Source organism: Dermacentor variabilis, chromosome 11 (genome assembly GCF_050947875.1).
Source record: "Dermacentor variabilis isolate Ectoservices chromosome 11, ASM5094787v1, whole genome shotgun sequence".
Taxonomy (NCBI): Eukaryota; Metazoa; Arthropoda; class Arachnida; order Ixodida; family Ixodidae; genus Dermacentor; species Dermacentor variabilis.
Genome location: NC_134578.1, coordinates 78,945,542 through 78,958,104, shown reverse-complemented (window position 1 = coordinate 78,958,104; position 12,563 = coordinate 78,945,542). Strand labels below are relative to the sequence as shown.

The 12,563-nt window shown below is 44.8% G+C and overlaps 1 protein-coding gene across 1 annotated transcript in view; it reads right to left on the bottom strand.

Moving 5' to 3' along the window:
• Positions 1-204: 204 nt before the first annotated feature.
• LOC142563348 (venom metalloproteinase antarease-like TserMP_B) overlaps positions 205-12,563 on the bottom strand; it is a 43,635-nt gene continuing 31,276 nt past the window's right edge. The window contains exons 6-10 of the mRNA XM_075673910.1: positions 6,237-6,345; positions 6,029-6,160; positions 5,729-5,879; positions 1,250-1,363; positions 205-267 (exon numbers count right to left, since the gene is read on the bottom strand). Of these exons, the coding sequence (XP_075530025.1) occupies positions 205-267; positions 1,250-1,363; positions 5,729-5,879; positions 6,029-6,160; positions 6,237-6,345 (569 nt within the window). The remainder of the gene's footprint in view (positions 268-1,249; positions 1,364-5,728; positions 5,880-6,028; positions 6,161-6,236; positions 6,346-12,563) is intronic.

Here is a 12,563-nt window from a genome sequence, read left to right as displayed (position 1 = left end):
GGTCGCAGCCACCAGGTGAGGGAACTTAAGTAGGCGTCGCCACCCGTATTTCGTTCTTGCGCTTTTTCTGGCTTACCAAACGTCTTATCGTTGTAAGAGTGGTGTTTTTGGTGTTGTAGAAAGGTAATTTACTGATGCAGAAGAAATCATTTTTCACTTCAGTGTCCCTTTAAGCCTCTAATCTGAAATTTATGTTTCCTCATGTCACCTTTCACCGCTGCCCGGTTGAAGGTCAACCAGGGCGGTGTAGCGCTCTGGCGGCGAAACCTGAAACGCAGCGTCTATGCTGCATTCGTGGCTGCTTATCACTGAAAATTCCCACGCAGGCTGCCTTACATGCTGCTGCTGCCTCCGAGCACTGCCATGGCACGCTGTTTATGATTTCCTCAAACGCAAACTAAAAGCTAATGCCGTGATCGTGCAATGGAGCCTTCGGTAATTGTGAATTCCACTGCTTGAACAGAAGCGGAGGCAAGGAACAGCGAAGATCAGAGCAATACAGCAGCGAGATGGCGATGGCGTGCTCCTCCGGTGAAACGTTTCGTGTACTCCAAGAGCAAGTGTGAGGGGAAAGTGCATCAACTGACCAGATTGCTTAGCTTCCCAAGTCTGAACTTCACTGCTCAGCCGCATTGCTGCCGCTAACAGAAATCAACCAACCGAAACATAAGCAACCTTAAAGGATAAGTAGCGTTTGCGTCACGCAACTTCACAGTCTGTTCAACTTCAACTTCACAGTCCTGTTCTCGCGCGGGAGCACATTGAACTGCTCTCGACTGCTCTCAGCTTAGCGAAATTGCTCCTCTACTGTCACTTGATCACAACGCTCTTAATCCTGTTCAACAATTGTGGCGCAGCTACTCTTAAGAGAACACTTTGGTAGCGCTTTTGTCTAGTATTTTCGGAGAGCTTGAGAATTCGTATGGTAGATCAATTGTTAGTTCGACGTACACCTGGAAAGGATTTGCTTATAATGATGAGAGCACTGCGTGCAACTAAGTGGGCGTCTTCCCAAGTTTTGTTTTGTTTTTCTTTCGTTAATGACATCATTTAAAGAAAAAGCTCCAATTACACATTGAACAATGTTTCTGCTGGACTTGTCCTGGGGTGCATATATTAAACACGTTTTGTTCTGGTAATCCTTCACAATACTAAAAGACAATACACCGCTGAACTTTCTAAGCAATGGTTTCAGATCCAACTTTCTCCAGCCTTCAAAGGAAGCCTCCAGAAAAAATAAGATACAAACCTTTCCTTTTCCACAAGCCATTCCATCCAATATGAGAGCAACCAGGCAATCTTCTATGTTAGGTTCTGTTAAAAAGCAGCACTTCATTTTGCACTTGTTCTTGAGGTCTTCAGGCTTAAAAAAGAAGGATAGCTTATACACCATAAAATGTTCGTGGCCGCACGCAGAAAAGCAATAATCATCAATAGATCGCGTAAGCACTAATACACGCGTAAGAACTACTAATACCCCCGCAAGCAAGGAAAAGATGCAATGGTATATATTCCCGTAAGGCAGATGATACAGGCTCTTAGCAAAGTGAAAGGAACAGTGCTCACATTCTTTGAAATCGCGCGTAAAACATACAGAACAGCATGTCGAAAACTGTCATCGGCTACCTCAGAGAAACCTTGTTCGGTGGTGCTGAGCATGAGTTGCGATGGGGAGGCTACGCGTGGTTAGGAGTCCCGAACAGCCGCTCGCTTACGAAGAGCAATGGCGCCAGCTTAGACGCGAGTACGACAGCGGTGCGCGGCCAACACCACCGGAGGTCACGGCCGAGAGGCCAACCGGGACGACGCGGGTCGAGAATCACTGAATGGGGCAGAGAGACACCAAAGTGTCTTCGATGAGAAAAGGTCCACGGCTGCTCATTACGCGTGGATTAGTTGCGATGACACTACCCGTGGTCGTGAAACATTGTCGCGGTCTCCCTTCACGTCCAAAGGAGCGCCACTGGCGATCGCTTCCGAGATTTTTCCCTGATCTAGCGATGATACGGGATCAATGGCGTTGTCGATCGATGAACGGCCTCATCAAAATCTCGTAAAGGAATCAGGGTATATTATATTGTTCAAGGTGCCATTTGGGATGCACGAGGATCATTAGTTTTACGAGCTTCAAGACGTACCTGGCGAGGGCTACAGGCCGATATGATGCCAGTTCCAACGGTGACTTTCCTGATTTTAGCAGTGTGTACCACACCACAGCTGGTCTGGGGCAAAGGTAGAACACAGCAGATCTAGTATGAAGGTCGTGATTTCGAATCTTCCGCCTGAGCAATAGGTTTTCAGGTTTGGAATAGCGCCTATTACGGGAAATAACTTACCGAGAGCCAACGGGGCTAGAATAATCAAGACGCCGGCAAATTGGGAAGGCCCACTAAACATAAACAAAGACACGGGAATTGGCATCCCTTGTGCAGTATTCGGCCTCTACCTTCCTCATGACTCCTGCAATTAACCAATGGCATTCGTCCCCAGTGGCTGCGCAGCATCTGCCCAAGGTGGCTGTCAGACCAGGGACGCGACAGACGGTGCTAAGATTGTCTGGATACTGAGAGGCTGCCTGAGAAACTGAACCTGGCCAAGTTTTTTTGAGGCATGTTTAGGTAGTGCCTGGAATATGTTGTGTGGCTTATTGGGGTTTGAAGAACGGCTGAGACTCATACAGTGTTGTCTAATGGCCACGTATTCTGCTACAGAGAGAATATGGAGTATGATTCTAATCCATAATGACAGGGCGTGCAATAGCGATGAATTTTACAGCATTGATGAGACGGTACCAGTCATAACAACACTGAATAGAAAGTATAAAGGTAGTGCAAGTCAACGCGCGAACCTCGTGTTACGATGTTGAAGAAACAGAACAGTTATATGAAGATTTTGATGTAGCGATGATGAAGGAGCAAACTCAATATACTGTTGTCCTGGGGACTACAATGGAAAGTTGGGGAAAGGTAGGTTGGGGAACAATAATTGTCATCTATACCATCGATTCTGGGAACACAAGATGACAGATGTTGGTCGAATTCGCGCAATGGAATAAGCTCCGAATAATGAATACCTTCTTCAGGAAGCACAGTAAAAGGAAGTGGACCTGCAAAGCTCTAATGATGAAGCAAAAATGAAATAGATTTTGTACTCTCTGCGGATCGCATCATAGTGACGAGTTGTGGAAGTGTTAGGAGTTTGAAGTGCAGAAACCATAGGTTAAGGAAATCTGGGGTTCCTTCCAACTTGGAGAGGAAGAGTAAAATTAGTCACGAAGAAAGATGCACACCTAGACGCAGTAAGGGTTTCGTGAATCACTTCCACGAATATCAATATTAGTTAACTACTTTACGCCCGAAGTCGGACATTGTGACATCAGTGTAAAGCGAAGACAGCCGCTGTTCTTTGCTATCGTAGCAATCTCTGGCTTCCATCATTTAGGAGACCCAACTTGTGGTCTGATATGAAGAATATGTGAGCAATCTTGCCCTTTAATTTATCGTCGAGCTTCTCCATATCTTGTGGTGAGCGTTGATGTCCGCTATTTTTCTTCAAAGATCTGGTGCCGCATGCAAAATACAGTTTAGTGTTTTGCAATCGAACTCACTTGTTGAGGAAAGGAAGATACCAATAAGAATAAAAAACAGCCGAGGAAACCGGGTCGATCAGTTGCCCCTCTTCTCGCTTTACAGTGACAGCTGCATGTAACTAACCTGCAGTAGTGTTTTTTGGCGTCCGGCAACAGAACCGGATTCAACGAATTCTAACAAACCCATACGGGTGCAGTGCGGTGGCGCATATGTCAAAATGTGGAACACATTAGAAAACAAGCCATGAACAAAGCGTGACATCAAGGTTATCGCCATATATAAGTAGGATATGTATCGGCGCTAAAAACAGCTGCGTTATCGATGGTGCGGACAAGGCCAGTTCTTACACCCGAAGAACAACATGTATACAAGGAGTGCCGAAAAGAACAGCAGAGAGAATGTAAACGCCGCTGGCGCGAAACGACCAACGACGAAGAACGTTCTCGCGATGCTAGACAAAAATGACAATCAGGAGCTCGGGCACATATGAAAGAGACACGACGGCAGACTCGCAACGCAAAAAATGACAACCATTGCACTCGGTGAAGATTTTGAGGCAGCAAAAGCACTTTGCTTTTCGTTTTAGAGTTTTGACTGTCCTCAGATTTCGCGGCCATTCCATTGTCACAGCGGGGAGTGGCTGTCATTTTTTTTTCACAGTAAACATACATATTGGTTATGTTCGTGGGGCCGTATGGGCTGAACAAAATTAGTAAGGTTCTTGCGAATATAAACCGAAACCTCGCCACTCCAGTGACATATGTCCAAGGTAAAAGGTCCGCGCACTGACTGTTTTATGCTAGGCGATAAGTTCGGTTGACCTTTGAAGGCATCCGAGAACGGTAATTATGGCATGTAACTCTAGCAAAGCTCTCCAAGCTGTTGGTATCTGCAGCTTGTCCAGAAGAACACGAATAACACTGACCAGTGAGCTGAGCATGACAATTGGTTGATGTCGATCCCTCAAAATGTCGGGAGCACACTAAATGTGCTTTGATATCGAAGTCACAAGTCGCTCAGTGGCGGCATGTAGCCTCGACAGTTCGGGCGAAGCGTCAGCTGTCGTCCTTTTCAAAACCGTGTTCTCCTTAAAGCCGCCTGCGTGGGATCTGGACGGCAGACTGGCCAATTATTCAGTCTATGCACCGGCTGGCTACATGTTGCTTGAGTAATACGTAAACTAAATGGCATGGAGGAGACATTTCACATAACAAAACAAAGCAAAACCTGAATAAACCGCGTGGACGTGAGTGCGAATGGGGTCAAGAATCGTGTACAGTGGTTAGTGTTCACTAGCACGAAGCCTACTCCCAATAACGTAATCGTACTGGGTGACTCAGCTAAAACTTCTGAATGGAAGTCAGCGCAAGTAAACAGTGAATAACATGACTGTTATTGGAAATAAACTTCGTTTCCAAGATGCAGAGCGGCCGTGAGGTGAAATGTAAAATAAAGATTACATTTTTAAATCCGTTCATTATGCACAAAATGACTCTATGCATTGTCATGTTCGTGTAAAAATATCTGATTATTGTTGACATGCCCCGCTTTTCTCTCAATTATAAATTATGGCATAATATTATAGTCGTGGAGTTTTTTTAGTTCTTTTGGCACGCCCAACCGTTAAAAAAGTTCACCTTTGAGAGGCAAGTATTTTCTATCCTTAATTTTTTTCTGGTCTCGCTTCCTTATGACGTTTCCTTTTCAAATTGTTTTTTTCTTTTCAGCCCTCTGATATGATCGGCGAAATTGTTGGTAAGTGCTGCCATCCTCGGCATAGACAAACCATTGGACATCTTTAGAAATAGAAAGTGTGATAAAGTTCGCATCATGTTACGTTAACCTTGGTTCCTTAGTTTGTTCTTTGGCTTCGTTACTCTCATATAATAAATGTATAATAAATAAAGGAATAAATAAATAATGAATAAATTTCTGAAGAATAAATCAGCCCACTTGTATTTTCCCCCTGACATCACTTGGAGATTGCCTCATATGTTCATTGGAACTGATTCCTCTGTTTATATCAGGTACCCTTTGAGTTATCGGAATAATTTGCTTTGTGATGCTAATTCTGGTCAAAAAGTGCGTTGTAAATTTTTTGTGAGATTGGATGCACGCAAATTAAAGCTTACGCTTACCTTTGTGTAGAAAATGTCGGTTCGTGATGTATGTTTCTTCAATAGTTTCCTGCAGTAGTCTAGCTCACTCACTTTTTGGCCAGGAACATACTTATACCGGGACATGTAGTCTGTGTGGGCCAATATTTTTGGGCATCGATGTGGCATGTACCTACAAGAAAATGAATCGCTCGTTATTCCACGCCAGAACTTCAGTTGATGACAAAAAAAATGGTATTGCTTTCTCAAGACTCCTGCAGCCCCTACATCCAGTCACTGGACATTTCGAGAGAAAAAGTTAACTGCAGAGCCATGTCTCACTTTAGAGATGCTCGTATCTTTTCTTCACTACATTCGGAAAGCCGAAACTTTTTAGTTCCTCCATCCTCGTAACTCATGAGAAATCCTTCTGACCAGGGGCATCTCGATGTTTTGTCGTGTGGGGACCCAAGCCTGCAAGATGTAAATGCGATTTAGTATTCAGTTAGCAGCTTTTGCCTTCTTTGATGTTTCAGAGCTGTGTACGTACACATGTCCGAGTTCGTGAGCCATCATATTAACTCCCCGGTAAGCTGTGGGAACATCTTCGCTTAATGCGACTGCCTTTTTAGTGCAGGGAGGGCCAGTCATGGCAAGTCCTAAACGGGATTTAAAAAGTGGGTTCTGGAAATTCGCTCTCAAATTTAGCATAGACAAAAACAGATCGCGTCTAAAAAATGTGAATTATCACAAAAGAACAGGCAGACGAGAATGCAAGTGCTTAAACGTTTTATCAAAAAGAAATGTACCAAGCGAACAATTATTTTTCGCAGAATTTTCTAAATGCTCACCTTCAAATCTCTTACATTATGCTTACATTAGAATTCTTGCGTTGATAATAATGAGTTATTTTTCCGAGTATCGGTTGAACTAAAAATATTTCTGTCATAACAGATCAGCACTCTAGCTCTCGACGCCCACTGATTGTTGCCTCGTTTGCAGAGGAATGGAGAGACCAGAAAAGCATCTTGGATTTTACCTTCTTTAGCCCAGAGTTGCCTTCTGTCTGAAGTCGCTAAAGAAATAAAGTTAGCTAAACCGAACCTGCCGTTACTAAAAAATGAAATGTTAACAGCGGCCCTCGTGCCATTTGGTACATGGCTCACTATTTAACCATGGCCACGATAAACTCTCAACAAGAACAGATAACTCGTGGCGTTCGCGACTTCGGTAAGAACTGTCTACTTAGGACATCAGATGCTCTGAGTACATGTTCCATGGAGCATTTTTCGGCTTTCTGTGCGTTTAGCTGTCATTTATGGGGCTGTGCATATCAGTTAGGTTACGACTTGCATACGAAGTCATTTAGGCAAGAATTATTTGGTTAGCCGCGAAAACGTGATCAAAGATGTATCGAAATACTCGGTGGAGCACTTGTAGACGTTATGTATTTGGAGAGTTATACCGCTGATCATCATATTTCTGACGCACTTGCCAGGTTAATGGCATCTAAATGTAATTGCTTTACAGCTAAATGGTATGAAAGAATGCTTGAGATGGTAATTGGCTCGCATGATCTTACCCCTGCGCTGATGTACTACATTCCTCTCACGAGGCTATTTTTCTTCATTGAATCGGTATATATATATATATATATATATATATATATATATATATATATATATATATTTGTGTGTGTGTGTGTGTGTGTGTATATATATATATATATATATATATATATATATATAAACTAGAAGTAAGGGGAACATGGAAAGGAGAACAAACACTGACACCAAGGACAACGTAGGCGAAATTACTTGGGCTTAATAATGAACTAAAGAACATAACATAATATCAACATAATTGAACATGCTCTCAGGAACTGAGGAAGCCTAAAAGCAACAAAGAAGAAACTAGGAATAGGCAAGAATCAGATGTATGCGTTAAGAGACAAAGCTGGCAACATCATTACTATTACAGAAAAAATAGTTCAAGTAGCTGAGGAGTTCTATGAAGATTTGTACTGTCACAGGGGCACCCACGACAATAATGGAAAAGGGAATAGTCTAGAGGAATATTTGTGTGTGTGTGTGTGTGTGTGTGTGTGTGTGTGTATATATATATATAAACTAGAAGTAAGGGGAACATGGAAAGGAGAACAAACACTGACACCAAGGACAACGTAGGGGAAATTACTTGGGCTTAATAATGAACTAAAGAAACGATAAGTTAACGGGAATGAAAGTGGATGAAAAAAAAATTTGCCGCAGGTGGGTGGGCATGGCACCAAGGCAACCAATAGGCAAGCTCTTCGAAGTAACAAAGGACCTAATACAGAAACGACAAAAAATGAGCTATCACGCACTCACTACCGTTCTGTTGTTGGGCGAGAACAGTACGAATGCGATGGCCGCTTGCATCAGTGGGGACTTCGGTCGGTGCAGATGGATCAAAGTGGGCAAGCATGGGAGGGGTAGTCAGAAACCTGACGAGAGCGGCGAACACCTGAGTCTGCTCCGGGACCCATGAGAATGGCGTGTCCTTCTTTAGAAGATCTGTCAAAGGCCGAACAATGTCAGCGATGTTTTTGACAAAACGGCGAAAGTAAAAACACCGACCGACGCAGCGCACGTCAGAAGCAGGACATGGCACCGGGAAGCTGCGTACGGCACGAACATTCATCCGAATTGACACTTGGTGGAGTTCAGTTGAAGGCCGGCTTTCCGGAAGACCACAAGAATTTCATCGAGCAGGGCAAGGTGGCTGCCGAACGTGGGAGAAAAAAAATAATTTCGTCAAGGTAACAACGACACGTGGTCCATTCGTAGCCTCACAGAACAGAGTCCATCATACGTTCGAATGTCGCAGGGGCATTACATAGGCCAAAGGCCATGACTTTGAACTGATATAAGCCATCCGGTGTGATGAAGACCGTCTTCTCGCGATCTATTTCATCAACTGAAGCATGCCAGCAGCCGGAGCGGAGATCACAGCAGTCCAAGGAGTCATAGACGCGTGGTAGTGGGTAGATGTCGTTTGGCGGGATCTTGTTTATGTGGTGATATTCGACGCAAAAACGCCAGGTACCATCTTTCTTTTTTACAAGGACGACAGGGGAAGCCCAAGGGCTGGTTAATGGCTCGATGAGCCCTTTGAGGAGCATATTGTCCACTTCTAATTGAATGAGAGATGGCAGAACTTCCCAAGTTAATAAACAAGCGAAAGACAGCGTGACTTAAAAAAGTATATTATCGAAATAAGTGAACTTGCTCTCAGGAACTGAGGAAGCCTAAAAGGAACAAAGAAGAAACTAGGAATAGGCAAGAATCAGATGTATGCGTTAAGAGACAAAGCTGGCAACATCATTACTAATGCAGAAAAAATAGTTCAAGTAGCTGAGGAGTTCTATGAAGATTTGTACTGTCACAGGGGCACCCACGACAATAATGGAAAAGGGAATAGTCCAGAGGAATTAGACATCCCAGGAGTAACGCCAGAAGTAGAAAAGAAGGCCTTGGGAGTTATGCAAAGGGGGAAGGCAGCTGGGGAGGATGAGGTAACAGCATATTTGTTGAAAAATGGTGAGCAGATTGTTCTAGAAAACTGGACACCCTGTATACGCAATACCTCATGACCTCGAGCGCACGGGAATCTTAGAAGAGCGCCAACATAGTCTTAATTCATAAGAAAGGGGACGCCAAAGACATGAAAAGTTATAGACCGATCAGCTTACTGTCCCTTGCCTATAAAGTATTTGCTAAGGTAATCGCAAACAGAATCAGGAACACCATACACTTCTTTAAATCAAAGGACCAGGCAAAATTTCCCAAAGGCTACTCAACATTAGACCATATTCACACTATCAGGTGATATAAAAATGTGCGGCATATAAATAACCCTCCTATATAGCTTTCATTGATTACGAGAAAGCGTTTGATTTAGTCGACACCTCAGCAGTCATGCAGGCATTACGCAATCGGGATGTACGCGAGCCGTATGTAAAACTACTGAAAGATATCTATAGCAGCTCCACAGCCACCGTAGTCCTCCATAAAGTAAGCAACAAAATCTTACAAAAAGAAGGGAGTCAGACAGGGAGATAAGATCTCTCTAATGATATTCACAGCGTGTTTACAGGAGGTATTCAGAGACTTGGGTTGGGAAGAATTGTGGATAAAAAATGAAGGAGAATACTTTAGTAACTTGCGATTTGTTGATAATAGTGCCTGGCTTAGTAACTCAGGGACCAATTGCAATGCATGCTCACTGATCTGGAGAGGCAAATCAGAAGGGTGGGTCTAAAAATTATTCTGCAGAAAACTAAAGTTTAACAGTCTCGAAAGAGAACAGCAGTTTGCAATTGGTAGTGAGGCACTGGAAGTGGTAAAAGAATACATGTACCTACGGCGGGTAGTCACCGCGAATCCGGATCATGATACTGAAGTATTCAAAAGAATTAGAATGGGCTGGAGTGCATTTGGTAGGCATTCTCAGATAATGAACAGCAGGTTGCCATTATCCCTAAAAGAAAAGTGTATAACAGCTCTGTCTTATTTTTACTCACCTACGGGGCAAAAACCTGGAGGCTTACAAAAAGGGTTCTACTTAAATTGAGGACGATGCAACCAGCTATGGAAAGAAGAATGTTGGGTGTAACGTTAAACGATAAGAAAAGAGGAGATTGGGTGAGAGAACAAACACGAGAAAATGGCAACTTAGTTGAAATCAAGAAACAGAAATAGGCACGGGCAGGGCATGTAAAGAGGAGGGAAGATAACAGATGGTCATTTAGGGTTATGGACTGAATTCCAAGAGATGGGAAGCGTAGCAGGGGGCGGCAGAAGATTAGGTGGGTGGATGAGATTAAGAAGTCTGCAGGGACAACATGGCCACAATTAGCACATGAATGGGGTAGTTGGAGACGTATGGAAAATGCCTTTGGCCTGTCGGGGGCGTAACCAGGCTGATGGGGCTGATTATGTTTAGAACTCAACGTTCAGCATGCGATATCCGATAGGGACGCCGACAAACAGGATTCGTGTCTCCAGTGTTCATAAGGTGGTGAACAACAGATGTTTGGCCTAAAGGCCTGTCGCCGAAATACAAGAAGTCACTGTACGATTCAAGCAGGATACGTATGTCCTTGGTCTGGGCAGAGGTGAGGTCAGGTGCAATCATTTTCGAAGTCATTCATTAAGGAATCAGAGCTGTGAGCTGCAATTGGAAATAATATTCTACTCTCAGCATTTGGACTCTGAATTTCAAATTTGGAACCACTAGGAACACTGGCCAAGAACGGGCCGGCCGAAATCACTTGAGGGCACAGGCTGAAATTCAGAAGCGTGAGAACGGCGTCGTAATAAGTAATCGCTACGAAAGTATGCGGAACAGCAACGTTCCGGTTCAAAAGCACATCGATAATGGGGTGATGCACATATTCACCGTCAGGAACATGTGGCTGGGCAGTCAGAGCGACGTAAGTAGCTGCCTGCTGTGGCAGACGCACATCGTGAGTCAAGCAAAAGTGCGGTGGGGCGGTGTTCGGAGCATCGGCGAGTTGAGGCAGTTGCAACTGAAGAACGCCGGTCCCGCAGTCGATGACAGCACAATGAGTGGATAAAATGTCCAATCCAAGGATAACGTCGTGAGGCCAGTTGTCAATCACAGCAAAGAGAACATAAGTAGGCCGGCTGGCAATAATTAAACGCGCAGTACACGTTCCAAGAACAACCAGCACGCTGCCGTTCGCTACACGAATCACTCGGCCACATGTTGCGGTGAGGACCTTCTTTAAACATCTACGTAGGCTAGCACTCATCAAATATACGTGGGCTGCAGTGTCGACGAGTGCTTGGACAGGTACGCCGTCTATTTTAACGTCTGTTACGCTTCTCCTTGTGGGCACAGACAGAGGATTCGCTGTGGCAGTAGGCAATTTAGCACCACCTTCGAGGGCTGTATTTTTCAGTTTTCTGAAATGGTGCGGCGAAACGCCACAAGGGACAAAAGGAGCCGGCGCTGTGGCAAACGGGAAGATGGACGACGTGTTTGTGGTGAACGAAACTGGTGTCGGCGCGGCGATGGTGAGCGAGTGTACCATGTTGCCTTAGTAGAGTTGTCAGCGCTATTAGTCTCGGCGGTGGGCGAAAGACTGAGGGCATTTGCATCAAAATGGCTCAGGTCGATCGGCGTGCCAGATGTTAAGAGTCACTAGCTGCGACTGTATCTGACGACATGACCAGTGCGGTGAAAGGTGAAACATATCGGCTGGTCATCCGCAGTTCTCCACTCAGTCTGGTTGCGATAACGCCGAGAGAAGCTCCGGGGTGAAGCGAAAATAGTAGAAGGGCGTTCATTAGCTCTGGTATTGGCTGTTTTCCATGTTTTCAAGTTTAGGGCGAACGATGGCTCATACGAGGGGAACTGAAAGTGTGGTAGCATCAGAGCTACCCGAACAGAAAGCTGCGGGCGCCATCGCATCCAGTTCCCGTCTAACGATCCGCACCACGTCCTCTGATGGCGATGCATGCTGCTGTGCGGGTTGAGCTTCACAGGTGGACGCTGCGGCAGTAATGGGAAGTCTGCCGAATGAGTGCAAGATGCGTCGGCTTTCAGCCTTCTCGAATTGTCGGCACTCCTTATTGATAGCGTCAACTGTAGAGCAGCTTTTGCAGATGAGCAGGCTAATGGCGTCATCAGCAATGCCATTAAGCACGTGCCCGACCTTCTCAGCTTTTGCCATGTCATGATCGGCTTTACGACAATGTGCCAGCAGGTACTGGATGTACGAGACATAGGACAACGTGGCGCATTGGGCACGGGAGGCCAGTTCCTACTATGCGGCCATTTTACGGCCGCCTGGTTTGCAAACGACCGT